This window comes from Xiphophorus maculatus, chromosome 24 (genome assembly GCF_002775205.1).
Source record: "Xiphophorus maculatus strain JP 163 A chromosome 24, X_maculatus-5.0-male, whole genome shotgun sequence".
Lineage (NCBI taxonomy): Eukaryota > Metazoa > Chordata > Actinopteri > Cyprinodontiformes > Poeciliidae > Xiphophorus > Xiphophorus maculatus.
In genome coordinates this window covers 10,396,489-10,423,065 of record NC_036466.1, presented here as the reverse complement: position 1 = coordinate 10,423,065, position 26,577 = coordinate 10,396,489, and the positions used below count along the sequence as shown (strand labels likewise).

Here is a 26,577-nt window from a genome sequence, read left to right as displayed (position 1 = left end):
CTCCAAAAACTACTTTTGTTTTCAAAAAGTTAGTCAAGTAAATGTGAGTAAATGTAACTGCCCACCTCAGTATATTTCTAACTAAATTGTGTATCTTACGTTCTGTAAGTATTGGTTTCCATTGTTGTGTTGTTAAAAAATATCTGTAGAAAAGTGTTTCTTTTTCTTTTATATATTTTTTATATACTAGAATTTAAAGATAACTTTATTTTTGTCTGTCAGAGGACATCATTGTAAAATATTAAATTGGGTGTTATGATCTTTGGGACACCCAGTACTTTGTACTTTTATTTAAGTAGAATTATGCGTAAGCTGTATGTCAGTACAGTTTTAGTTACTTTACTTTAGTTACTCTGACTACTTAGTATCAAGCATATTTAATCATATTTCTGAAATGATAACAAGAATGATGTGGCCAGTTTAGTTTTGTTGTGGAGTTTTTTGTTTGGGTTATGGTTTAAAATTTCAAGTAGTTAGTCAACAGCCTATTTGAGATTGCGCGCAACTTTCAATAAACCACTCTGTTTCCTCTATTGTTTGTGTCACTTGCTCCTGTTTCTACCTGGTTATGACCGAGAAGCTTAAACTATGATTAATTATTGATTTTTGTGTTCCAGGAATATTGTCAAAGGTTTCTTTAAAGTCTGGTAAAATGGAGTGACATTTTGAAGCTACTGTAATCCAACATGTCAGTATATAATGACACAGAGAGGGAGGGTAAAAGGGTGAGATGGGGGTGTGGCAGAGAGGAGAGGAGGGTAGAAAAACAGACGACTGCAGCTCAGACCAGAGCCAGGAGGAAACAAAGAAGCACATACCTTAAACTCAGGTAAATATACCTTATATTTGCAGTATTTACAAACACATAGTTGTTACTGCCAGTGCTGTGTGTAAATATAGTGTAAAAATGTGATAATATATATATTTTCTTTTATGTGTCTAACTGTAGTTGACCTGAATATCCATTTCCAGAATTAAAATTTTTTTTTACTGAGCTCAGCTTCACTTTGTGTAATTCACAGTGAATAGCTTCATTGTTGAGTTTCTCTCCTGCACATCCTGAATAATCTCCTCAGTTATGAACGGTATCATAGATGCTGTAGTCCCAACACCCGGCTAAATTCACCTGGTAGCTTAGCAACTAGAAACTCTCATTCAAAATTAAAAATGGGTAACTTCAGACAACATAACTTTTCCATTCCAGAGGTTTGGCAGGGATTTGTTGTTGACAGGTAAACTGAAGTTTTTCTCACTTTGACCAATGTACTTTATTTGATTGTTCATAAAATGTTTTTTTTAATTGGAGCCCAAAATAATCAATAGACAGAAGGAGGTTGGATGTTTCCAAAGGTCCCTTTGTGTAACTGTGTGGGGGTAAACTGACACCTGCCTCTTTCAGTCTAGCAAAAGCCTTTTTGTTTTGCTTCAGCCTGTTAAAAGGCACCAAAGTCTAGAGTAGTAATGTACAAAAATATTAATACCCCTTATACTTTTTCACATTTTGTCATTGTACAAGTATTTTCTTTGTACATTAAGTGATAACCCAACAGATCATAGAGCATAACTGTGAATTGGAAGAAAGATATTTGGTTTTCAAACATATGGAAACCAAATAAGCTGGTCAGATTGATGGGATGTTAGCCAGTTTAAAATACTAACCTCCTTTTTTGGGAAACGTAAAATAAAATTGGATTCATCCATGCAAAATGTTGATGAAGACCCTCTATCCCTTAATGTCGCAGTGATCAGTAGGTGGTCTGAATACCTCATTAACCTCTCAGAAACAGAACATTGGCAACCTGAGATGACATTAGTGTCCCCATGAGAAACCAAATCTTGTCCAGGTAGAGTTACAATGAAAGCACAGCCATGTCCCAGTTTTAAAACAGCCACACGTCCTTTTAGGGTTTATGTGATACACCTCAGTCAACAGGTAGGTCAGTTAGAGTTCCTGAAGAACTGAGAAAGTAATGTTCAATACAACAAAGGGTGGCTGTGTAGGTCAGGAGTTATGTTACTTAAACAGTCCTGTTAGCTACAAATGATAAAGGTTTTCCATGTTATAGATATTTTAATGGTTTATTGGTACATTAGTTTGGCTAAAATTACCCTAAAATAATTAAAATTCAACAAAACCAGAAAGAATAGCTAAAATGACAAAGACTCAGCCAATGTTGAGCTCCAAGGTGATCAAAGCAGATCTACAGTTACCTATAAGTACTGTAACAATTAGAAGATGCCTATATGAATTCAAGCTTTTGGCAATAAGCCCTCAAAGTCCCATTTTTGGAAAAAAAGTAATTGTGCTGAAGAGGAGGCCGCAGACAGTTTGTCAGAAGATGACCAAGCATTTAACTCAAGTCATAGAACAGTGCAAATACAATGAGGCATGGTAGCTCAGGCATTATGGTATAGAGATAGTCTATGTTTCAAAGGCATTTGTGTGAATAGACATAGAAACTACAGTACTTTAAGGAGTTTATGTTTTACTTCCTTCTATTAGTAGGAACAACTTTATATGTTATACTGTTATGGCGTGTTGCCTTTCTTTGTTTTCACAGACATAAATCAGAGAGAAAGGTGACCCCCTTTAAAAGTGGCTTCTGAAATTTACCATTCACGATGTTAATGAGGTCTCACTCTGAGAGAAAAGCCCTCCCTGGCTTCTCAGCCTTACTGACACTCAGCACTCCAAAAGAGAGAGATGTGACCTTCTCATCTCCAGTGTACTTTACCCCACGGGACTCCATCTTTACACCACAATCTCCTACTTTATCGCCTGATTGGGTGACAGAGGCACTTTCAACACTGGAGAAAGGAGAACAAGAACTTCAGACCCTAAGAGAGCGACAGCAAACCGAAGTGGAGGAGGTAAACCGTGAACTGGACAATGCAGTGATTGGAGCTCAGCGAGAGGAGCGACGCCTTCTTGAAAAGGTGGAGCAGGACTACAGGGAAGCCCAGAGACACCTTAGTCAAGTGAAGAGAGAAAACTCTGCAGCTGTGAGAGTTGTGCAGTCACTTGTTGATCAGCAAATTCGTAAAATTGCTCAGTTGAAGGAACAGATTCAGAGATGGGGTTTTATGGCTGATGGATCAAACAGAAATCAGTTTCAAAGAGGTGTAATAGAGCTTACGCAACCATTGGAAATCTCTCTAACCCTGAAAAGGGTCACTTTCCTTTCAAGCTCCCTGTATAAGACTTTAAATTTTGGGGAGACTGATATTCGTGAACAGGGTATGACTTACCACATTGGAGTCTGTGGTGACCAAGGACACAAATGTGCCTTGCACTCTGGTGATACAAACTTCTCAAACATAAATCCTCGTGAAATCCGAAAGGAACCCCAACCAAGCAGAGGCGCGCAAAGGAGCAGTCCAGTGGAGAACATCAGGACAAACAGTGGGAATTTTCGTGTTGTCCGGAAACTACATCTGTCAAGCTCCACAGAGAATGAGGATGAGCCTAAATCAACAAAGTCTCCAATTCAAAGACATCGTGAGGTATCAGAATCTTCACAAGATGAAGAGGTAGAATCTGTCTGTTCAGACACACAAGGGCAAGATATTTTTCTTGCTATTCCATCTGTCTCCAGTCAAGCAGAATCAGAAGGTGATGAGTCTGATTGCAGACATAATGAAACAAAGAGACGCAACACAGTGAAAGGTAAAAGAAGGCAAAAAGCCCTTGTTATGGTCTCATGTGAAGAACCATCATGTCCTCTGGGAGAAAGTGATGACAAAAGAAGCAATCCAGCAACATTTTCAAAGGCTAGATGCAAGGGTTCAGTCTGCAGACACAATCTTGTAGAAGCTTCTACGAAACATCTTGTTCTTTCACAACAAAGCCTTTCAAAGAATAACACCTTAAAGGAAACATCAGTGGACAGTGGAAGTCTTTCATCCACAGTAGATAGTGAAGATTCCTGCCACACTTACACTGTAGATACTCCATGGGATGGATCTCTTAAGCAGGACCACTGCTGCTCAATCTCCACCACTGACCTTTCTAGAAAGGAACACCTTTTGATGAACGATGACAAGACTGAGTGCAGAAAGCTGAGAAGAGTCAACAGAATGCGTCTCACCTCAGAACCTTCAGCATTTGAACAATGTCCAGGAAACTTCACAGAGTCTAACAAGAGCATCATCACCCCTAAAAGACAATCAAGATCTCAAACTCGGGGTACGCATAGTTTAAGTGTAAACCGTGTTGGCAGATCTCTGTCCATGTCAGCCATTGATGGTGATAAACTAAATCAAGACAGAGACTTGACATTATGCAGCAAGGACAACAAAGACACAGTTGAAATACCTTTTAGGGAATCGGAGGAAGGCATTGGTTTAGCTGCGTTGGACTCAGCTCATCTGGTCAAACAATTTGGTAAACAAGGATCAGGCCGAACTGACTTCAATCTGCCAAGTGGTGTTTATGCAACTGCCAGAGGGCAACTCTTTGTGGTGGATTGTGGTAATGCCCGAATCCAAGTGACAGATCTCCAGAAGAACATTGTGCAGCAAGTCTCTCCTTCAGGATCGGATAGGTCTTCCCGCATCTGCAACTATTTTGATGTGGCTGTAAATTCAAAAGGCCTCATTGCCTTGACCTGTGCCGCTGAACGAGCATTGTTGGTGTTCAGCCGCCATGGACGCCTTCTTCAAACATTTGGCGGCACCATGACTGGTTCCACAAATGAAGAGCTGGATGCTCCAAGAGGGGTCACTGTTACATGTCAAGATGAATTTGTAGTTGCTGACATCAAGCGTGGCACCTTAACAGCTTTAAAGTTGGACCCCAAAACTGGAGCAAGGTTAGAACGTACAGTTGTAACCGGGTTTCACCGACCATATTTGGTAGGAGCCTGTCTCACCACTGGCCTTATGGCAGTCTCAGAAAGAGGCAATGAAACTGGTCGTGTTCCATGCATTCGAGTTCTGGAACCCGGCTGGAACACTATCAGAATCCTTGGGGTGTGCTCTGGCCTGGGTCCTGTCCTGACCTGCCCCTGGGGCCTTTGTATAGACCATGATGGGGATGTCTTAGTGGCAGACTGGGGAAAGCAACACCACCGTGTACTCATCTACCCATCAAAAGGTATGGGCTGGCCTCTTGTGACAGACAACCTCAATAGTCCACGGGGGCTGGCGCTTCTCCCCGACGGCCATATGGTTGTATCAGACAGTATGAATCACTGCATTAAGATTTATCGCTACAAATGAACTGCAGAAGATGGACATTTAAGAAAAAAAAAGTCACACAGCCTGGTGTTAATGGTTAAATCTGTGGGCTGGTGAATTTGTCTCTTCATCATTTGGTTGTTCAATACCTAAAGGGTCATCTTTCACAAAATGTCTCCCAAAAACCTTGCATGTATCAGAAAGGAGGACATTTAATACCAGTGTTGACAACTGTAGGTTTAAAGTTGATGTTTCTCAATATTACTTAACATACTTTACTCCAAGGAAACTAACCAGATTTAGAATGTGAAGTACCAGACTGGTTTGTTTACAAGGATCAATGGTTTATTTTAAGTTGAATTAATGCTCTAATAGTAATCCTTCATGATTAAGCTGTAAACACTACAACGGGGTACAAGCAATACTAAAGTAATGCATTTCTTTTTAAAGTTAACAATAAAGTAAAGATGATTTTTATGTAGCTTCAATTCTAATGTAATGTAATAAACATTATTAAAATGGATTTAAGCATCTGTGTTTGTTAATTATTTTGATAATCAGACTATAAAGTCATCTTACTGACATCTTCTATTGGTTTCTACATGTAAAAGTTGCTAAATATTGAACAAAATTGAGCAAAGGGTTGTCCCAAATCTTGACTTGACCAATATGGAGAGTCTGTAAAATATTAACTAAGCTGATCAGTTAGTTTCTTTGCAAGTTGCATGAAATGGAGCTGCTTTCAGTCCTTTACTACAACATGTACTCTCAAAAACTTGCAAAAGAACATAAGAACAATAATGTCTGACCGTAAAAAACTAATTACGCAACAACAAAACTTCCACCTCTGTATCTGTGCAAACAAATACACAATGCAAGCTCAGAGTTTCCTAACTGGTCCACACACACACACACACACACACCAGTATAAAAGCACAGGCTCAACTCTTGCTCAGCTACACTTCCCAGCTCTGTTCCAGCGTGAGGAGCCACATCTGAGGACATCAGCACAGCAAACATGGAGCCGGTGATCACCAGAACTCTGATTCTGTTGGTGCTGGTCACCATCTCCACAGCAGCACCGCTGTAAGTACTGATACATCCCACTGGTTGGTACAACTGTTAAAATAACAGCCTTAAAGGTAATCTAATATTTTAAAGCTTAACATGAGGTGAGTTTTTATCTCTATTTTCTTCAAATGTCATGACAAATCCAAGACATGCTCTTATTTATTTTTATAAATATACTAAATTTCTCAATTGTGAAGAAGAAACATAAATTCGTTATGCAACTGGTGGTTCACAAAGTTCAGCAGCCGGATCAATAAAATAAACTGCTCTCGTTGATCTGCTGTTGACTCAACGTTTAGTAATGTTGTGTAATGTTGGACTGGAGAACAAAATGTAATTTCATTTCTATCATTCACAGACAAGATGCAGCAGTAGAAGGTGAGTCCTTCTGGACTTAGTTACCAGTATTTCACATTTTATCACTTTAAAACCAACTACTTCAATGTATTTCTGCCTGTTGGCACTCAGGGTGGATGAAATTGAAGATTTGTAAATCCATTTATTTTATGGTGGTTCATCACGTTAAATCCAAAGGAAGTACATTGAGGTTTTTCGGTTGAAATGTTACAAATTTAAAATGCCAGTATTATCGGTAATCCAGATGGAGGCACTAGCCCTGCCGCTCCAGACAGATGTGGCGGTGTTGAATTCGACGCCATTGCTCCTAATGAAAAAGGAAACACTCTCTTCTTCAAAGGTGTGTAAAACTTCTAAACCCAAAAAACTGCATTTTAATGTTTTTATCCTGTAACTTATGTCAAAATGCTTTTCTTCTCAGGTGATCACGTGTGGAATGGCTTCACTGGTCCAGCTCAGCTCTCCAGTTTGCACTTTAAGGAACTGAGTGGTCCTATTAATGCCGCTTTCCGCATGCACAACACCGAAAACCCCAACGACCACGATCACATCTACCTTTTCCAGGTAACAATAAATTCATCTGTGACTCCACAATAGGGACGTCTAATGTGGTATCTCATGATGAGCTCTTATTTGACCTCCAGGATGATAAAGTGTACAGTTACTTTAACCAAACTCTGGAGGAAGGGTATCCAAAACAAATCCAAGAGGATTTTCCTGGAGTTCCCACTCACCTGGACGCTGCAGTGGAGTGTCCCAAAGGAGAGTGCATGGCTGATTCGGTTCTGTTCTTTAAAGGTTTGTTGAGCTAAAATATTTATCTCACAAAAAGAAACTGAAGTTATAGAAATAGTAGAGAGAAATATGATGCCGTATTAGGGACATTACAGAAAGAAAATGAAAGGAGGAGTAAATTTCTGCCAAAAACCGCAGAAATATTTAGATTAATTTTAGACATTTTCTAGAAAAAACATGGATCACTTCTGAGTTTGAAAGGTCAAAAATCTACTGGAAAAAAATTCTGAAATTTTCTAGAAAAAAACTTGGAAACTTATGAGTTTGAAAAGTGGAAATTTTCCAAGAAAAAATTATGAAATTTTTAGATCAATTTCAGAAATTTTCTATTTAAAAAAAAAAGGAAATTACTGAGTTTGAAAAATCATACATTTTGTAAAAAAAAAAAAAAAATCTGAAAGTTTGAGATAAATTTCAGAAATTTACTAGAAAATACTTGGAAATTTCTCAGTTTCAGTTTCTCAGTAGAAATTATTTTAGTATTGGACATTTTTTAAGTTTCAGAAGTCTAAAATTTTCAACTTTTTATATCAAATATTTTCTGAGTCCTCTTCTCGCAAATATTTGACTTTTGGAGCTCAGAAATTTCCTTGTTTTTTCTACAAAATTTCTGAATTTCTTGTCAGAAATTTACTCCTTCTTCCTCCATCTGCAATAGCTCTAAATACGCTGTCATAGAGAAAACGCCTGATTAAAAAAGTTAAAAATCTCCCCCTACAGGCCAGGATGTGCATGTTTATGATATTGCCACAAAAGCAGTGAAGACCAAGACATGGTCCCACCTGCCGTCCTGCACATCTGCTTTCCGCTGGCTCGAGCACTACTACTGTTTCCACGGACAGAACTTCACCCGCTTCCACCCCGTCTCAGGAGAGGTGACCGGCGCCTACCCCAAAGACGCCCGGCATTACTTTATGAACTGCCCCAACTTCGGTCAGTTCTTTAAGGATAAATGTCACCACTTTCATTGTTTGGTGAAAGGAATAACAGTGGATTTCATGGCTTTATTTGTTCTTTATTTCGTGTTTGACTGCAGGTCACGGAGGAGATCGGAAACCTCTTAAATGCAGCAACATCAAACTGAATGCAGCCACCACAGACGATGGAGGCAGGACGTATTTCTTTGCAGGTAACAAGAATTGCATTAAAAGCTAAAGATTCACAATAGATAGAAGTATTAAGTGTAGATCATAAATTATTATCTCAATAAGTGTTAAAAGTCTTAAACTTAGCACTTTCATTGTCTTTAATATCATTGGTTGGAGGTCTGAAAGTGTGATATTGCTGAGAAAAAGCACAGTTTGCAATTTTATGAAACTAAATAATGATGGTAGCAGATTAAAGATATTTTGTAGAGATTGGAGCCCAAAATTTTTACTTACTGTGTTTTATTAGAAGTGCAAATATGCATTTATGTTGCTCTATATCTAAAACTAGCATTTATGGCCCAACAATTTGAAGTTTGCAAGTTACTTAGTTTAGTTTATTTTACCGACAGGTATGCTAACTCTTGTCAAACACTCAGTTTAAGTTAAACAGGGACAATGATCCTTAACACACAACAGCTCCACCTCTGAATATGAAAAATGTCTTGTTATAAGTGAATTAATCTGCCAATGGAACTGGTACTTTTTAAATCAATATTCAGGAATATTGACTTAAAATAAGCTGTATATCTCGCTGAAAAGTCACCAGTGAGTTAGTTTTCTCTTATTTCAAGGGTACTGAGATATTTGCACTAGAAGCTAAACCAAAAACACTTGGTAAAATTTTGTGTTTTTGCTGAAATAAATGTGTTGAATCTCTTTAGGTCCGATCTACATTCGGGTTGACACACACCGTGACGGATTTCATGCCTTCCCAATAACCAGAGCGTGGAAGGAGGCGAACGATGGAGTTGATGCCGTTTTCTCTTACGACAGCAAAATGTACTTGATTAAGGTAGCTTCATCCTCAAGATTCTTGAATGAATTTGAAATGGGTAAAATGTGAAATAAATAAATAATTTCTCCAAACATTTGCAGGGCGATCAGGTTTACATCTACAAAGCAGACGCTCACTTCACCTTGATTGAAGGCTACCCTAAAACTGTCAAGGAGGAGTTGGGCATTGAGGGAACTGTGGATGCCGCGTTTGTATGCCCAACTGAAAACATAGCTCACATAATTCAAGGTAAAATGTCTAAATATTTATTTCTAATGACATGTTTTGAATTATAATGAGACAAAAGACTCCAGGATGAATTAATATCTCAACAAACATCTTCCAACAGGGAACAGTATGCGTGACGTTGACCTCACCGCCACACCCAGGGTTATTAGCCGAGATTTCCCATTGCCGTTGTCTGATATAGACGCCGGTCTGTGCGGTGATGATGGGATAAGGTTATTTAAAGGCTCGCAGTTTTACTACTATGAAAGCCCCAGGATACTGGCGATGGGCAGGATCGCACCAGTGGCCTCAGACATCACCTCAGCGCTGATGGGATGTGAGGATTAGGGAGGAGTGAGGAGAAATCTCTGAGAAACGGCAAGGAAATTATTTCTAACTCAAACATTGAATTAAGACAGGCAGTTTACTGCAACTTTGGACAAGCCTTGTGTCATGCAGTCAAGTTTGTATTTTGTTTGGAGAATAAAAAGCAAAAAGAAAACCACTTTAGTCTGTTCTTTTCGTTATCAATGCACAGTCTGTCCACTAGAGGACCCACTGTCCACATCACACAGCCTGGGAAAGCATTTCAATATTTCCCAGGTTTGGAAAAAGACCATTGAGAATTAAATACATATGTGGTCCTCCAGAAAAATCATTCCACAATGACTATGATACAATGATATCTTAATTTATAAAGCATGGAAAAAATTTCCAAACCATCCAAACATCCAGCTGGTGCATCCATCGAGTGTTTGGAGGACTATCACAAAGCTTAAATACTAAATGTAGAGTTTAAACTAAACAGATATTCCTTTTCATTATTTTAAGGCACAACTAAACCACTTCAGAAAATTTAACAAGGAGATCGTAGTTAAGCTTCTGTTGAAGTGAGGATAAATGTTGGCCCTGCTCTTCCACCACGAAACAGACCTGAAATATCTGCTTTTATTTTTGATAATACCAAATAAAATAGGTAAAAACTGGCTCACTATTTCAACTTACAGGGTTTTACAAACTGCCTGTGTCCATTTCGCAGCATGTGGACCCATACACTTCAGCCTGTCCCGAGGTCAGGGCAGCTATAATTGGCATTCAAGGCCTTTTCTCTCCCTGGAGAGGTCTTTGTTCAGTCAAAATCCCTGGGACATAAAGGAAGCGCTGGCCTCAGCACAGATTCAGAGTCCAGACAGTGAGGATTCACATACCATGCATGAAAACGAGTCCTAAATGGCAGACAGTACAAACTATTATCATTATAAACCCAGAAATATTATATATTGCAACCAGTTAGAAGTTGATATGTCACTTAGCTTAATTAATTTATATTTGATTATCAACAATTTGAATATATGTCAACCTACTGAATATTTTTTAATTTGAATACATGCTTTAGCAGTTAAATACTATTGATTTTTATTTGTCCAATTGTTGACCTACTATAATGAACACATTCTGGGCCATTCTTATGGGCTATAGAGTACATACATTTTATTTGTTCGTAACCACAAACCTTTGATGTATTGGTTAAAAGTTTCTAAAATAGATTTAGCATTGGCTGCTACACCTTTTCAACAACGGAGAAGTTAAAATAGCATCGGTTCCATTCTAGCTAGCTGTTAGCTTTAGCCTAGCTGTTAGCTTCTTCGGAGGTGTATTTCGGTCTTTATGGGTAAAGATAACAGCTAGCCAGGCCAGAAACTACCGACATTCAGGGTTACATAAAGCAGAAAAGACACCGACATAAAAGTTAGGAGAAGTTAGAGTCTTACCTGACGGAAACAACTTTTGTTAGCATCTTTATCAAGGATAAACCCAGTTTAGTGGTGGAAGATAAAATTAAATACTGGTCTAAATGGGATCAAGATGAAAACCAACTTTTACTATTTTGAAACAACTCCAATCTCAAAGTTTATACTAAACAGTTTAATGGCCTTTAAGTTTAAGCTAACAAAGTAAATTCACTGATTATTGACAGAAAATGGAGCTAGAAGACTGCGCTGCTAATCACCTAACTGAATATCTACTAAAAAAAAAAATTAAAACAATTTCTGCCAGTTTCCCTGTAATTAGCAATTCAATGCAAATGTGACAGTTTAAAGGTTCATAAATAGTGTTGGCATTAACAACTATGATGTTTTTATTATTGCTGGAGTTAATGCAGCAAAACCTTGAAACAGTCTGAATGAATTTATCTTATTCCAGAGTATTAATGCTCAGCTAAATTTTACATTTAATCTTACTATATATCTGTGCTCAATGTTATTAGTTTTTAGAATATAGAGTCTTGAAAATTATCATAACATATTTTCAGTGGTGTAGTTTATTTTATTTATTTAAAAAAAAGAGCAGCAAAACAAAAAACAAATAGCTACAGTACAAAAAATTTATTCAGAAAAAGCTCTGTCAGTATTTGAGGTAAATGAACATTTACATCGATGTGATTGCTAACAAAATGTTCAGTCGAAAAGCACTTTGCTTTAAAAGACAAGTCAGTTTTAATCTGGTTGTTAACGAGTGATGTTTCTTGAAAACAAGTGCAAGCAAGAGAACCTACAAGTCAGAGAGCTAAAGCATTTCCCAAATCTTTTTAACTGAATATGATTAAAGGCACATCTACAGTTTAAGAGCTAAAGGTAAGAGGAAATATCAGGCACTTTTCATTTATTGTTCGTTCCTGAAATCATTATTTTTCTATTACCATAAATAAACAATTCAACATAGAAAACTCCATCTATTCTATTTTCAGAACTTTATAGCTGTTTAAATCTTCATTTACATCATATTACAGGTTAAAACGGAACATTTCACCAAAGGAAATAAGCAAAATAAACTTTGCACACATAATTACAACTCCTTTAACACTTGTTTTTTTTGCTATTGCTTTTTTTCTTTTTAGAAAATAACTAAAATACTTTCATTACTTGGTGAAAGTCAGAATTGCACCAGAGATAAGCTTTTCCAAAATATAGTTGCCATACATCAAAGCACAATTTTTAATTTTATATTTACATATTTATAAACTTTATATAGTTTAACCCTGATGTAACTGCATAGATTTTATTTTATAGACATTAAAAACAAAATGAAAGCACCTGAACAGCCACAGACATGCCCATACACAGGCACAGCCTGAATGATTTTGTCTCAGGGTGGGATTATAATCCCTCTCTTCATCGAAACTACAAGCTGTATAATAGCAAAACATAAATACAAAAAAGACTGATAATCTCTGTCATCATGAAAAAAAATAGAAATAAAAGTGCAAACCTCTTCTTTTATATAATTTAAAAAGTATTGCTGCTCCCAAGATACAAAGCTTGCTAGTTAGCTCAGTTTATTCTCAGCATTAGGAACATAATGTACTTGAATTTGTGCTAGTCTTGTGTTTTCTTAGGATATTTGCTACCGATATTTAGAGGCATATAATGTAATGTCAGCTGCATCAAATTATATTTGACAAATAAAATTGGTGTTTGGCTATTGACAACTAAAACTAACTCTTGGCTGGCTTATCTTAAATGCTGGAAGCCGTGAATAAGTTAGCTCGGTTATAGCTAACTTTTAAAGCAATGTGTATAATAACAGGAGAAGAACATGAACTGGGTTGATGTCTAACATAAGAGTTAGGTTTAAAGATCAACATGGGTGTGCCGTGACGGCGTAGGGGTTAGCGCGACACATATTTGGAGGCCTTGAGTCCTCGACGCGGCCGTTGCGGGTTCGACTCCCGGACCCGGCGACATTTGCCGCATGTCTTCCCTCCTCTCCTTCCCCATTCCTGTCAGCCTACTTTCGTAAAAGGGACACTAGAGCCCACAAAAAGACCCACTGGAGGGGTAAAAAAAACAAACACAAAAAAAAAAAGATCAACACATATAACATGTTTTGTCATTAACTACAAAACTAGATTCATGGCTAACTTAGTCTAACATAAATGCTAAATCTAGGTAAATAAAGTTGTTCACTAGTCATCAGGTGCAACCGGATGTAAAGTAGTTGAGTTAATTTCTAAATAGAAGTTAGACTGAAATATCAACCCATTTCACATGCTTAGCTATTACCTACAAAAATAGACACATGGCCAACTTATCTTAGCATAAATGTTAAGAATGGTAATAGAGTTGAATCATATGAAACTGGAGTTTGCTGCTCATAGTTCTTTAATGTGGTACATTTCTACCTCAGTCATGGAAGTGTATTGAGATATGTACTGGCAGTAAAGCAGAGATGCTCAACCCTACTGACTGTGAAACCATCCAATGAAAATTTAACAACTGTTATTCATGTATGTGCTATGCTGGTTAGCACCACATCTCCATAGTATCACATATACACCAGAGTGGTAATAAAGCTCCAATACCTTGTGTTTCTTTCATGATACCCTTTGCTTCTTGATATGAGCCAGTCTTAAATTGTGTAAGTACTGTGGTTTGGTGGTATTTGCATATGGGTAAGAGAAAAGCACATGTGCATTGTTTCATAAATTTGAGCATCCACATTTTAGCTACACAGAAAGATCATCAGGGCGAGCTCGAGCACCACAGGTCTTATTCACCATACTGGGCCTCCTTAAATCTGTCCCGACAGCAAAGGGAGGCTGATGCATCTCCGCCCTGGTTATCACAGTGAAATCATCATGTGGTTCTATGCTCGGTGATGTGGCGACAGTGTTTTCTGGATCCACTGCTGTCTCCTCCGGCGCGAGCAGAGAGAGAGGTGTATTTCGAGGAAGAGTTGGAAATGTGGAGCGTTGCTTCTCTTCCAGACATGTCATCTCCTCCTGAGAGGTGGAGGAGGTAGAGGGGAATGGAGATGGAAGGGGATATGTGGGGGAATTTTCCTCATTGAGATTGTGAAGCTCCAAAGCCATGTTTCTCCTATTCTGCTGCATTTCCTCAAGGTGTCCACGACTGTCTTCACTCTCACCATAGATAGAAGCAGGCAGCGACTCCATCAGGAAGTCCTCTTGGTGACAAGCAGCACTGCCCACATTAAGTCCTTCAGACATTGGTACTGTAGCCATGTTAGTGTTTAAGGAGATCACTGTGTGGGAGGTTCCGGTTGGACTGTAAGTTCCTCCTCTCGTTGCTTCACCTCTCACCACACACACATTAGAAGACACTGGCAAATACTGGAGCCCCGTTGGAGAGGTCTGTTCAGGAATCGTCTCTGCGTCTCCAGGCTCATTTATGCCTATCAGTGACAGACTATCAGGAGCAAACTCCTTCGTCACCCCATGCTTAACTTTCTTCCACCCCAGGTGGTAGATCTCAAGTAGATTGAGGACCAAGGAGACACATGCTACAACTAGCATGAAAATGATGAAGATCGTCTTTTCAGTAGGCCTAATACAACAAACAAAAACATAGGAAAAGAAAGAAAAACAAGAAAAAGTAGACTTTATTCAATTGGAGAGCAACATTTTCAGATGCTGCAGTTGTCTTTATACTACACTATGTCAAACAAACCAAACCCTTTTAGAAACCTCTTCCCCTCCATGCCTGTGGTGGCGCTGCATCAAGAACCACTGAAGGAAACAACACAAAAACCTCTGAAGAAGATATGGTCAAAACTTCCTTCTTAACTAAATGTAAACAAAATGGAATGGATGGAAGAATAAAGTCATATTTTAGCATTAATGCGATTTCTCTTTCGTCTTTGGTAAAAGAACACAAGCTATTTCTCCCTCTAGCACTAGAAACACGGGTTTGTTTTGGTTGTATTTACCCAGAATGCCCTGTACTGTAGCCTGCTTCCTGCTTTTGGAGCGGCCTTTGGTCCGCTTGGCATTCATATTTACCTTAGAACCGCGGCAGAGTTCACTTCAACCAAGCTGAGCCCGAGGTTTGTATGCAGACCAGAGTTCACTTTATTGGTCAGCATCAGAGCTCACATTCACACCTCCCCAAACTAACTAGACGTTTTAGGCAAACAAACTAGAGTTGGGTTAAAGGAGGCTAAACAGGACTGGGAAAGTACCCCAAGTATGTTTTTCTTGCCCCACTCATCAAAACATCAAAGTTTTCAATTGGTCTCTTAATTTCATTATTAAAAGGCCAAGCCACTACACTAGCTTGCCTTTAGTCCATAGTAGGATTGGCCATCGATATGGCAATACCATTCTCCAGGGAATCCAAAAATATCGACACCATGCTTCCATTTTTTGCTTGTTCTCAACCAGGTCATGGGAACAGCAGGTATAGGAGAGAAACCCAGCCACCCATTCTCCCCAATAACACTCTCCAACTCATTCTAGGGGATACAAAGGTGTTATCAAACCAGAATAGATATATTGTCCCTTCAGCAATTCTGGGTCTTCTCCAAGTGTGAAGTTCTCAGTAAATCTTCAATGGTAGGAATTCAGGAGACAGACACCCTAACCGCTTCAACTGACCTCCTGAGATATGGAGCAGTCACTCTTTCCCACTCGGATGATGGTGTCCCTCACCCTATCTCTAAGAACCTTCCACCCTAAGAAGGAAGTTCATTTCAGTCATATCATGTTTTTAGTCATGACTGACATGTCATGTCTACAGGTGGGATTCAGAATACAAAAAACAGATATATTAAGACAAAGCTCATTCCAGAGACCGGAGCACCGTCCACATTACACCAGACAAGGGTCCAATTTGTCTCTCCAGCCTGCCATCACTTGTGCATCAGACACCAGGATATCTAAAGTCCTCCGGTTGAGGCAGAGACTAGCACCAAGCCTGGAGGGAACTCTCCACCTTTTTCTGGCTGAGAACCATGGCCTCAGATTTAGTGGAACTGGTTCACACTTGGCTTTGAACTGCCTCATTACATACTGGGGGTCATGCACTGAGTGCCCACAAGACAACATCATCTGCAAAAACAAACGATGAGGCTCCTAGCTTCTTGAACACCCTCCTTTCCAAGACTACACATTGAGATCCTGTCCAGGTACACCACAAAAAGGAAATGCAACAAGAGAAGACCACCGGTGAAACTTAACTCACAATGGAAACAAGTTAGACTTTGTATTCTGAATGTAGACACAACTTTTGATTTGATTATCCAATGACTGGGTTACCCTTAAAAGCATCTCTGACCCAATACTTCCCTCATTTTCAAACACTTGCATGTACTGCACAACCTAACTCCCATGACCTCCTTAACAGATCTGCAAGGGTAAAAATCTGCTCCACTATTCCAAAGCAATGCCCCTATCAAATTCAAGGTTCGACAATCAGTCAAGTGTCCTTTTCAACAGCCTGAAGGAAGCTTTCTTAAGGAAACTGGGAAGAGTGAGCTCCCTGGTGTTGGACCAGTTGGGAACACAGAAAATTGAGACAACCGCCCACGTCCTTCTTGTGGCATTGACAAGTTGTTTCAACCATGACAGAAAACAGGTAACCGTGACCCTGACCTTGAGTACTTAGACATCTGGACAGAGGACATGGTGACTGGATTAAGAAGATCCTCAAAGTCTTCCAGTTATTATATTTAGCCAATATATATGTACTTGGTAATCTTAATTGGCCTAAAATAGGAAAACCTGAATCTGATTTATTGCAAGACAGCGAGAAAAAGGTTATGTGTCTTCAGATGTATATAGAAACCAAGAATATAAAACTTTCTAACCTGGAGATGAAGCAGTCCACAGTGTTGGGGCAGGGCCAGCGGCCACATTTATAAAGCGGCCTCAGCTGGAAGCCATAGAGAAAGTACTGCCCCAAGATGAAGCCCACCTCAAACAGAGTCTTGAAGATTATGTTGAAGATATAGGTCCTCAATAAAACTCCACGGATACGAATCTTCCCATGCTCATCCCGGATTGGCGGTTTCTCCTTTCTACCACCTCCTCCCCCTCCGTCACTGACTCCATTGTTATAGAAAGGGTCGTGGTCCTCCTGATGTCGTCCAGATTTTCTGAGGTCTTCCTCCCTCTCTCTTCTCTTCTCTTCCATGCGCACGATGTGCAGCACATGGCCAAGGTAGATGAGAGTGGGCGTAGAGACAAAGATGATCTGCAGCACCCAAAAACGGATATGGGAGATGGGGAAGGCCTCGTCATAGCAGACGTTCTCGCAACCGGGCTGCTGGGTGTTACAGGTGAAGTCAGACTGTTCGTCACCCCAAACTTCTTCAGCGGCTGCGCCAAGAACCAAGATACGGAAAATGAATAGGACAGTAAGCCAAACCTGAAAAGGGAAGATGAAACAATTACAAAACACCGGTTAGCTAACGATTTCTGAGGCACTTCTACCTTGGGAATGAGATTTTGTCATTCATAAAAAGAGTGTCTCCTTTTTTGGAGTTAGGGAGCTACTTATCATGGCCACGTTAGAAAATGGCAAAGAAAAATAAAAGATGTGAATTAAGGATGTTAATGTATAATTACCTTTCCAATCACAGTGGAGTGTTCTTGAGCATTTTCCAACAGTCGCCCTAGAAAGCTCCAGTCACCCATTCTTCCCTTAATTTTCTAGCCTGGAAGATGACAAAAAACTGATGATCATCACTACAAGTACTGGCAATAAACTACAAGAAGGTTGCAGAACACCTTTTGGCCAAAATAACCAACTACAACTCTCCATGTCTTTAAGCCAGAGGATACCCTGCTCTGTCTTTTCTGCATCTATTTGACCTATTTTCTTTGCAAAGAGAATAGGTAAGATTTCTTCTGTTTTTGCCAAACTTATGTGATAATTATTCAGATTTTAATCAATATTGCTGTTTCTTTAATATAAACATCTTTCTGGATACGTAGAAACTGCTGAGCCCAACTAGCTATATTTATTAGCATTAGCATTGTAGAAGTAATAAGTGAAAAAAACAAGAACTGGTTAAAGTGTGACTGGCCAACACTGTCTTTTTCACATGTGGATAAACAGTGTTAAACTATAGATGGATTATTAAATAATCAGTTTCCCACAGTGTTTTTATAAGCCTGGCGGGCCATCAGGCTTTAATTGGATCCCGGCAGGCTTAGGATTGGTTATTTATTACAGGTTTCTTTATACACCAGTAATTTGGGTCTTTTTTAAGGCTTTTTTTGTTAATAATTTCTTCCAGTAACATAATTACCTAGTGATATTTTAATTTTTCTGTCAACTTTAAACATTTTTTAACTCAAAAACTGTCTTAGCAAGTTTTCCTGGGGAAACCCTGAATAATAATCATGATTATCAGCATGTTGAAACAGTATTTTTGCTTGAAATGCTCCTCCATGACTGTTTTGTGGACTGGCTGGTGAGAGGATAATGGTTCACCGTCTGTGGGAATGAGTGGATAACAGGTTGTCCCTGTTGAATGCTGGACTCATCACATCCCAGGAATGCTGAGGGGAGCAAATGTTTTCCTGGGATTCACTGATATGAATGGAGAAAAAAACTTACAAGTAATGTACACCTGATTGAAATGACTGCATGACCTCTACAGGATGAGATATAGTACTATATTTACATGTTAGAATGGCCCAGTCAAAGTACAGAGGACCATGGAGAGGCTCTCTCTCTGATCTTTAGTTATGAAGGAAAGGAGAATGGAAAAAATACCTACTAAACTAAAAGTTACTCATGGTGAAAGGTTTATGCAAACATCAGTTTTCTGTGACTAAAGTCAGTCAGATCAAAGCTACTGAAGCAAACCAGGAACATACACTGTAAAAACACTAAATATTACCAAGTATTTTTGGTCTAGTTTGTAATACAAATACCTTATTACACTTGAAACAAGACAAATCTAACTTAGAAGCAACTTTTCAGCAAGAAATAGGAGCTTATATGAAGTCAATAACTCCTTATTATTGGTAAAAAAGTACTAGTTACAGTGGCACTGCGCCGTTACCTAGCAACCCCGGCTGTCACCTAGCAACCCCAGGCTGTTACCTAGCAACCCAGTACTAATTTGACATGAAAAAAAAAGTCTTTTATCTGCCAGTGGAACCAGTACTTTTCATCAATATTAATAATTAATTGTTGGCTCCAAATAAGCTCCTGTATCTTTCTGAAAAGTTTCTTGTAAGTTGGTTTTGTCTAATTTCACGTGTACTAAAATATTTGCACTAGAAACTAGACCAAACACACTTGCCTGGGCCACCAGTCTGACGGCAGCGTGTGTAGATGTACATTATGTGTTGACATGATGAAATACCACTGGTCAGGACAGACAATAGAGAAGCTGCCAGATGGATATTGTCCAGGCTGGTGCATGCTTTTGATGGATCAGGGCTCTTTGTCCTCAAACGTCCCAAACAGTTAACTCTTAGATCACCGTTTGAAGCCCAAAATACTCACCATGAAAGCTGCAGCTGCCATTTATCACAATTATCAGACAATTAGCTTCTTACTGTATGCATTCACACACTGTAGTTTGATGAAATCAAGAGATTAAATCTATATACAGACTCAACAGATTATAGTAGTATATAAGTATACAAGTAAAGTAAACAAAAACAATATATAGATCTCGCACAGTTGGTCAAAAACACGCATTTTGCAAACACAAAAATGCATAATTAGTATCTAGGAAAGAAAAGATTTAAAGAAATTTAAAAAGTACATATGTTGGCATTCCCATGGCATGATGCTGCCACAGTTTTACCAATCAGGACATAATAAGTCACACAAATGAGAGCAGAAATCTGTGCTGAGGAGAAGCTTGTGATAATAGGCAATAAATCAATTAATCACATGATAAATTAAAACAAGTTCAATAATTTCAATTTGCATGATTTATTATTTAGTCATTTTTATTTTTCAATCAGAAACTGGATGATAAAAGTCTTTTTTGAAAGAGAATTTTGTTTACAGACTTAATCATTTTATTTGTTGTTTCTATTGTTTTATTTATTTTGCATTTTTAAAAATGTCTTCCAGTTCCAGAACTAAATGCTTATTACAATTTAAAGTGCATTGATCTTTGAGAATGTGTTCTTACATTTTTTTTGCAATTAACATAACGTCAACCAATAGTGTCAAAATAACAATATTATCATTTATCGCAATAACCTCTGGAACAATTTATCGTCCAGTAAACTTGTTATTGTGACAGGCTTAACTGAAGGAACGTAATTAAAAAGTTTTCAGTTAAACTTTTAAAAGTTTGCAGATGCAATTTGACAAAAAGAAAAACTTCCAGTCAAGTTTTCAACATAACATATTGCTAGATTTTTTCCTATTAATTAATTGAAACCAAATTAATAACTCGGTGCTACTAAGTATGAGAAGCTTCCTGTTTCCTAAAGGAAATGAATGCAGCATGAGAGGATTAGATAATCCAGCCGGAGGAAGGATGATAATCCCCCCTCTTCCCTCCCACTTCAAACTACCAACACTCCAGCATCCACCGGCTTACCGCTCCCTCCCGGCGGCGGGCTTCTCCTCTCTTCCCGTCTCTTTTTCCTCTTCGTCTTCTTCCTTATTTTAGTCCCACGGGCACGAGTGGGCTCAAAACACGAGGAGAGGAAGAGAGAAAGATGGAGAAGTTTTTTTTTTCTTTTTGGAAAACACACGGAGCTACTTTTGGTGTTTCAAAAATAAATTTAAAAAAAAAAGTTGGGTGATTGTGGAAGCTGTCCCGCGAAGGCGAAGCGCAGCGGCTGCGTCCCGCGTGGCCAAGGCCCTCCGCCACTGTCGCACACGCTGGTGTCCCAGTGCTTGGGGCGCACGAGGGGGGCGGTGGGGAGTCGGTGCTGCGCGCGCGTTAATGTGTGAGAGGCCACTCAGACGTCACGTTCCTCCAAAACCAACAAGCGCGGGAAAAGAACGAGTAAAATGAGCATTGTGGTAGGGGCGACCAAAGCCTTTTTGGGGCCGTGGGCAAATTTTCATTTTCCCCCCCCCCGCCCCCCTGATACCAACATGTCAACACCCAGAGTTGGGCTGTAACTAGTTACATTTACTCAGTTATATTTACTTGAGTAACTTTTAAGACATTTAAGGATTTTAGTCTGACATACTACCCACATTTTAAGACCTAGCCCAACTGGTTTTGCAAAAAGATTTAGTTGTCAGGATTCTGACAATCTGACAGTTTCCCCCAGTGCAGTTTTATTGTTGTCCAGTAGAGGAGGTGTGGCTTCAATATTTAAGAATATACCATACCAACTTTATTTATGAAGCACTTTATACACCGACAGGACCAAAGTGCTATACACAATCATAAAATACAATGCGATTATAAAATAGAAAAGATTGAAATATAAAATACATACAGACACAATAAAACAAAGTGAAACCTCTCAGATTGTGCCAAAAGCCAAAGAAAAAAGATCCTAAAACCAGGAAGATAGAGCACATAACACCAGTTTTAAAGTCCCTCCACTGGCTCCCTGTAGCTCAAAGAATAGACTTTAAAATACTGTTGCTAGTTTACAAATCACTGAACGGCTCAGCACCACAATACATTATAGATCTGCTGTTGTTGTATCAACCTTCCACACCTCTCAGGTCTTCCGGTTCTGGTCTGCTCTGCATCCCCAGAACCAGAACCAAACAAGGAGAAGCAGCTTTCAGCATCTATTCACCACAAATTTGGAACAAACTTCCAGAAAACTGTGAAACAGCTGAAACACTGACTTCCTTTAAATCTGGACTAAAAACCCACTTGTTTAGGATTGTAACGAGTAACTCGATTAAGACCTGAACATAAAGTTTATTCATCCAGATCCCTTCAAATTATTTACAAATTACAACTTGCACATTTACATTCTACTCTCTGTACTCCAACACAATCAACAGCTTTTAAATACAGAAAATGATGACAAAAAATACATTTTCTGTCACTGCTATCCGTTCTAGTCTCAATAGAAATGAACAGCTGCACATTATTTCGCTGGCAAACATGTCAAAAACTATTCTTCACGCACCAACATCCCATAATATAAACATGGCCGCAGCTCACCTGCTTCGCTGCGTGACAGCAGGTAGTCTGGCAGCGGAGACTCGTTCCTCCTCAGGCGGGTCTGGACGCAGCGGTCAGCTTCTTCCGGCGCAACATCCACTCCGAGGGCCTTCAGGACGTCCACCACCGCTGTGGCCCCGCAGGCCGACGCTCCGATCTGCTGGGTCTGCCTCTCCAGAGCCTCCTGGATGGACCACAGCATGGCGGCAGCCGCCTCTTCCTCCTCCTGGTCCTCCGGCTCTGCCTCCATCCGAGCGCTCCACCTGCGGAGAAACGATCAACTTGCTCTAATTTTAAATAAAATTAAGCGCCACTGTTAGTTATGAAGCGAAAACAGCGACACCTACTGTCGTTTCTGTAAAATATTTCAATCCGTTCGGCTTTTGCTCCGTTTCACTTGATATTTTTCTCCACTTTTCGCCAGAATGACAACCACCAGCTGAATACAACAACAATGCTCAGTGAGCATGCGCACTGTACACGGTAACATGCTCACTACTTCTATGGGCTCTTTGCACCTGCTGCGCTGACGTCACAACCGCATGCGCAAATGCGGCTCTCTTTTTTCCGCTTTGAGTTACCATGACAGCTAGAAAGGACAAAGTCTTATTTCAGACGCAAATAAAACAATACTATGAACATTGCTGTCTTCCTAATATAATGGGCTTTTAAGGTTTCATGGATTTCCAAGCGATCCTGAATTAAGAAGACGGTGGCTTGTAAATATTCGTTGCTACTAGTTAAAGCTAACGCCGCACAGCAAAGTTTACAGGCTTCACTTCACTCCGGATCAACTTCTACAACTTTAAGATAAGATAAGATAAGATTTATTGTCATTGTCATCAACAGATTACAACGAGATTGAGATTTGCTCGACTGGAGTTAAGATGCAGGTTATGTGTATATACATAATATACAAAGATAAAGAAATAAATAGTACAAAAATGAGAAATAAATAGACATCAGAAGATGGTTGCAGCGCCTGGAGGTGTCGCAACAGAATTTACATTTTTTAACAAAGTGGTGTCAAGAGCAGAAGGTAAAGGAGCTTCCTGTGTTATTTCCATGGAATCACTTCTGTATTCAGCCTGAAAGAGTTTATGGGAACGAGAGAGCAGACCAGAGCCAGACAGCCGAGCTACTGATCCGCCTGTACACACTGCTGTAAACACCGTCCTGCTTCACAAGAAACATGCAAAACTAATAAAGCGAAGTAACACGGAGACCTTAATGAACACGGTCATATTTTTCTAAAAGCAACAACTCTGAACCTGAACAGTCAGCTGAACTAGAACTCCGACACCAGAGCTGCTCTACTGTTAAGCTATGGGCTTGTTGTTCTTCAGGCTTCAGAAGCAAAAAGCCTGAACCATAAAATCCCCCGTTACTTGGTCTCTGACACTAACGACAATAAACGCACGTAATGTACTTGAAAACAAGGTAAAAACGTTGCCAGTTAGAATGGTTGAAAAATGTTTAGATACTTAAATAGCACATTTTAACAAGAAAAATGTCTAGCATAAGCTAAAGCTAATGTTAGCCACGAAGTTTAAAGAAAGTAAAACCCACCTTCATATCTCTGTATAACGAGGCGAACATCTTAAAACCTTTCTCCAGCTTATTGTCGGGGCTTCGGATCGATGTACATCATTAATTGTTACCTTGGACAAGCCCTGCAAACACCCAGTGGAAAGAGCCTTTTGCAAAAGATCGGAAAAGATTGAGCCGCTTTTCCCCGAACGCGGAAGCTGAGGTGCAAAGAGCCCATTCCAAGAGAGAAGAGAAACAGCGCGGCCGCTAGCGCCCCTAGTGGTGTGAGGTCACAACAGCATCCTTACAGAAACATTTTCTACATCCAGGAATACTGATTTTATATTTCATTCATTAATTTAATCCGAGTTATATTTGATCTAAGGGCAGCTTTATAGTTTTGTTCAATAATCCACACAGTAAAAGTGTAAACTTTGTCAATTTTTTGGTAAATAATGAGATTTTTATGCACACTTACACTAAAACATTACATAAAAAGTCAATTAAAAGTGTAAACCCTGTATGAAAAAATTGTCATTATTTACAAAATGACATTTCATGACAACATTTATAAAGAATCCTATGTCCTTTTTTCTTGCACCCCTTCAAATAAAGTCTTACCAAATTTACTTCCTTGCAACCACATTGTTTTAAATAATATCACACCCTGGTTCACTTACACCTGCTTAGTTGTTTATGCTGTGGATTAATTTCACATTGAAACATTGTAAATAAAACATCAGCAAAACAAGAAGTGAACACTCACCTGATCCAGACGCTGCTCTTCTTCTTCTTCTTCTTCTTCTTCTTTTTTGGCGGTTGGCAAGCAACTTATTGATGTGCATTACCGCCATGAACTGGAATGGAGTGTGGATCGGGATGCTACATATATTTTCCCCCAAACCCCCAAAAAAGAAAAATAAAAGAAACCTTATATCCTTTCTATCAATTTCGTTTTCTTAAGATAATTTATTAAATAACAAAAATATACAGACTCTGCTCTGCTGCTGCATGGAGTCTGAACCGGTTCTGATCCAAACCTGACTAGAGCTGACACACCTGAGGCTCCGCCCCCTGACCCAGCTGAGGCTCCGCTTCCTTCAAGGTGATAATAAACACCTTTATTTTCATGTTTTCCTTTGTATGAGTTGAGCTGTAAAACTTTAGGTCAGATTTGAACTTTTTCAGGTTTTTCTCAGTTTTCTGCTCATTTCCAACCAACATTTTATTGCAGGAAATCATTTCAGGAAGGAACCAGAAGATTCAGGAGTCTGGGAGATGAGACTGTAACCGACCTGAACACTGAGGCCCCAGAGCGCCCCCTGCAGGATCTGCTGCACCATTAACCAGACAGAAATGGCAGTTTTATACAAGTTATTATTCTAATTCAATAGCTGATTTAATTAATCGAGTTTTGATTGAAAAGATTGGTTCTCATCTGTTTTATTAAAAAACATCTTCAGTCTGAATACTGCAAAAATAAACTGCTGGCTAAATTAGTAGCTTAAAGCTGAAATCAACTTGAGATGTTTCTGCTTTTACTAATTTAAGCTGTGAAACTAAATGTGAAAACTTATAATACAGTAAAAATGGCATGGAGGATTAAAATGAAGGTTTAGTTATTATATGTGTACACAGTCAGCTGCATAAAAATACACAAAGATTTTTTAAAAACTTTATTTGGTCGTTAAACATCCAGCAACCCACATTGCATTAGAAGAATTATGAAAATCAAACATGAACCAATCAGCACATTATCCCAGTGATTCTCTGAGGTTTGAATAAATCAGTAAAATCACAGTAAAGAGCCTGAAGTTCTCTAGAAAACTCAAAACATGAAATATGGAGTTAAAAAAGTAAAAACCAAAACAAACTGAGAAATTAAAGCTGAGAATCAATGATGACGTAAAACATCAAGATTTAGCTTTTACATTGAACATAAAATATATAAAATCTTTTTTTTTCCAGGTTCCACATGTTCCTGAAAACTGCTCTAAGATCAGAGTTTCTGTAGGACATCCAGTTCTAAACTGGTTAAACTGGTTTCTCTGATGGAAGCTGAAGTTTCTCTGCAGTTTCCAGTATAGCATCTTTTTATCTGTGGAGCTTTGAGGAACATTTTCATGTCAGCAGAAGGAAGAAGCAGCAGAGAAAAGAGGTTTGAAGTGTCTTTCATGGCTTCAAAGCTGAACTGAAAATGATTCCCATGTTTCCATTCTCAGACCATTTCTGGTTCCAGGATGAAAATGAATCAGAGAGAAAAAAGATCAACTTTCCAGTTGAATCCAGTTCAGATCAAAACTCCATGAAGCCTCTAAATGGAGCCCAGTTTGAATTGGATCTTTATTGATCCAAAGAGACAAACAATATCAGACACTAAATGACAGACATGAGAAAATAAATGAGAGGAAAACCTTGGAGGTCAGAGGTCATCATCATGATCCAGTCAGAGTCTCTTTAGACTCAAACTGCTGCAGCTTCAACCTCTGAGGATCAGCAGGACACTGAGACCATTTTCTACTTTACTGGGATCATCAGTCGGAAAAGTCAGAATAATCAAAATCATCGAACCTGCAGAGAGAAGAAGGAAGGAGAGAGCAGATCAGTGAGTGTTTCCAGCCT

The 26,577-nt window shown here is 39.0% G+C and overlaps 4 protein-coding genes across 8 annotated transcripts in view; 2 read left to right on the top strand and 2 right to left on the bottom strand.

Annotated features, from left to right (window-relative positions):
- The first annotated feature begins 788 nt into the window (after positions 1 to 788).
- Positions 789 to 5,607, top strand: LOC106700095. The gene is made up of 2 exons (XM_023329391.1): positions 789 to 829; positions 2,562 to 5,607. The coding sequence occupies exon 2, from the start codon at positions 2,623 to 2,625 to the stop codon at positions 5,218 to 5,220; it is 2,598 nt and encodes an 865-aa protein (XP_023185159.1). The 5' UTR covers positions 789 to 829; positions 2,562 to 2,622; the 3' UTR covers positions 5,221 to 5,607.
- Positions 5,608 to 6,131: 524 nt separating this feature from the next.
- On the top strand, positions 6,132 to 10,057 carry LOC102232663 (hemopexin-like). Its single transcript, XM_005813096.2, has 10 exons — positions 6,132 to 6,264; positions 6,608 to 6,627; positions 6,851 to 6,946; positions 7,028 to 7,170; positions 7,251 to 7,404; positions 8,122 to 8,334; positions 8,438 to 8,530; positions 9,212 to 9,342; positions 9,426 to 9,573; positions 9,674 to 10,057. Exons 1-10 carry the CDS (start codon positions 6,197 to 6,199, stop codon positions 9,898 to 9,900), a joined length of 1,293 nt encoding a protein of 430 aa, XP_005813153.1. The 5' UTR covers positions 6,132 to 6,196; the 3' UTR covers positions 9,901 to 10,057.
- Positions 10,058 to 13,407: 3,350 nt separating this feature from the next.
- Positions 13,408 to 22,884, bottom strand: LOC102235095 (gap junction alpha-3 protein-like). Its single transcript, XM_023329237.1, has 5 exons — positions 22,773 to 22,884; positions 22,426 to 22,688; positions 17,921 to 18,009; positions 17,161 to 17,720; positions 13,408 to 14,900 (listed from the first exon to the last, which is right to left on the bottom strand). The coding sequence occupies exons 3-5, from the start codon at positions 17,987 to 17,989 to the stop codon at positions 14,060 to 14,062; spliced, it is 1,470 nt and encodes a 489-aa protein (XP_023185005.1). The 5' UTR covers positions 17,990 to 18,009; positions 22,426 to 22,688; positions 22,773 to 22,884; the 3' UTR covers positions 13,408 to 14,059.
- Positions 22,885 to 26,363: 3,479 nt separating this feature from the next.
- Positions 26,364 to 26,577, bottom strand: part of LOC111607530 (NLR family CARD domain-containing protein 3-like) — a 199,392-nt gene continuing 199,178 nt past the window's right edge. For all 5 annotated transcript variants that reach the window (XM_023329151.1, XM_023329153.1, XM_023329154.1 and 2 more), the window contains one exon: positions 26,364 to 26,526. In XM_023329151.1, the coding sequence (XP_023184919.1) occupies positions 26,490 to 26,526 (37 nt within the window). In that variant the 3' untranslated portion in view covers positions 26,364 to 26,489. The remainder of the gene's footprint in view (positions 26,527 to 26,577) is intronic.

Excerpts from the sequence above, each read along its gene's own strand:
- LOC106700095 (XM_023329391.1), top strand. The coding sequence starts at position 2,623 with ATGTTAATGAGGTCTCACTCTGAGAGAAAAGCCCTCCCTGGCTTCTCA.
- LOC102232663 (XM_005813096.2), top strand. The coding sequence starts at position 6,197 with ATGGAGCCGGTGATCACCAGAACTCTGATTCTGTTGGTGCTGGTCACC. Across the intron at positions 8,335-8,437 it reads TATGAACTGCCCCAACTTCG|GTCACGGAGGAGATCGGAAA; the intron begins GTCAGTTCTTTA and ends GTTTGACTGCAG. Across the intron at positions 8,531-9,211 it reads CAGGACGTATTTCTTTGCAG|GTCCGATCTACATTCGGGTT; the intron begins GTAACAAGAATT and ends GAATCTCTTTAG.
- LOC102235095 (XM_023329237.1), bottom strand. The coding sequence starts at position 17,989 with ATGGGTGACTGGAGCTTTCTAGGGCGACTGTTGGAAAATGCTCAAGAA. Across the intron at positions 17,721-17,920 it reads ACTCCACTGTGATTGGAAAG|GTTTGGCTTACTGTCCTATT; the intron begins GTAATTATACAT and ends TTCCCTTTTCAG. Across the intron at positions 14,901-17,160 it reads GTGGACTGCTTCATCTCCAG|GCCTACTGAAAAGACGATCT; the intron begins GTTAGAAAGTTT and ends TTGTTGTATTAG.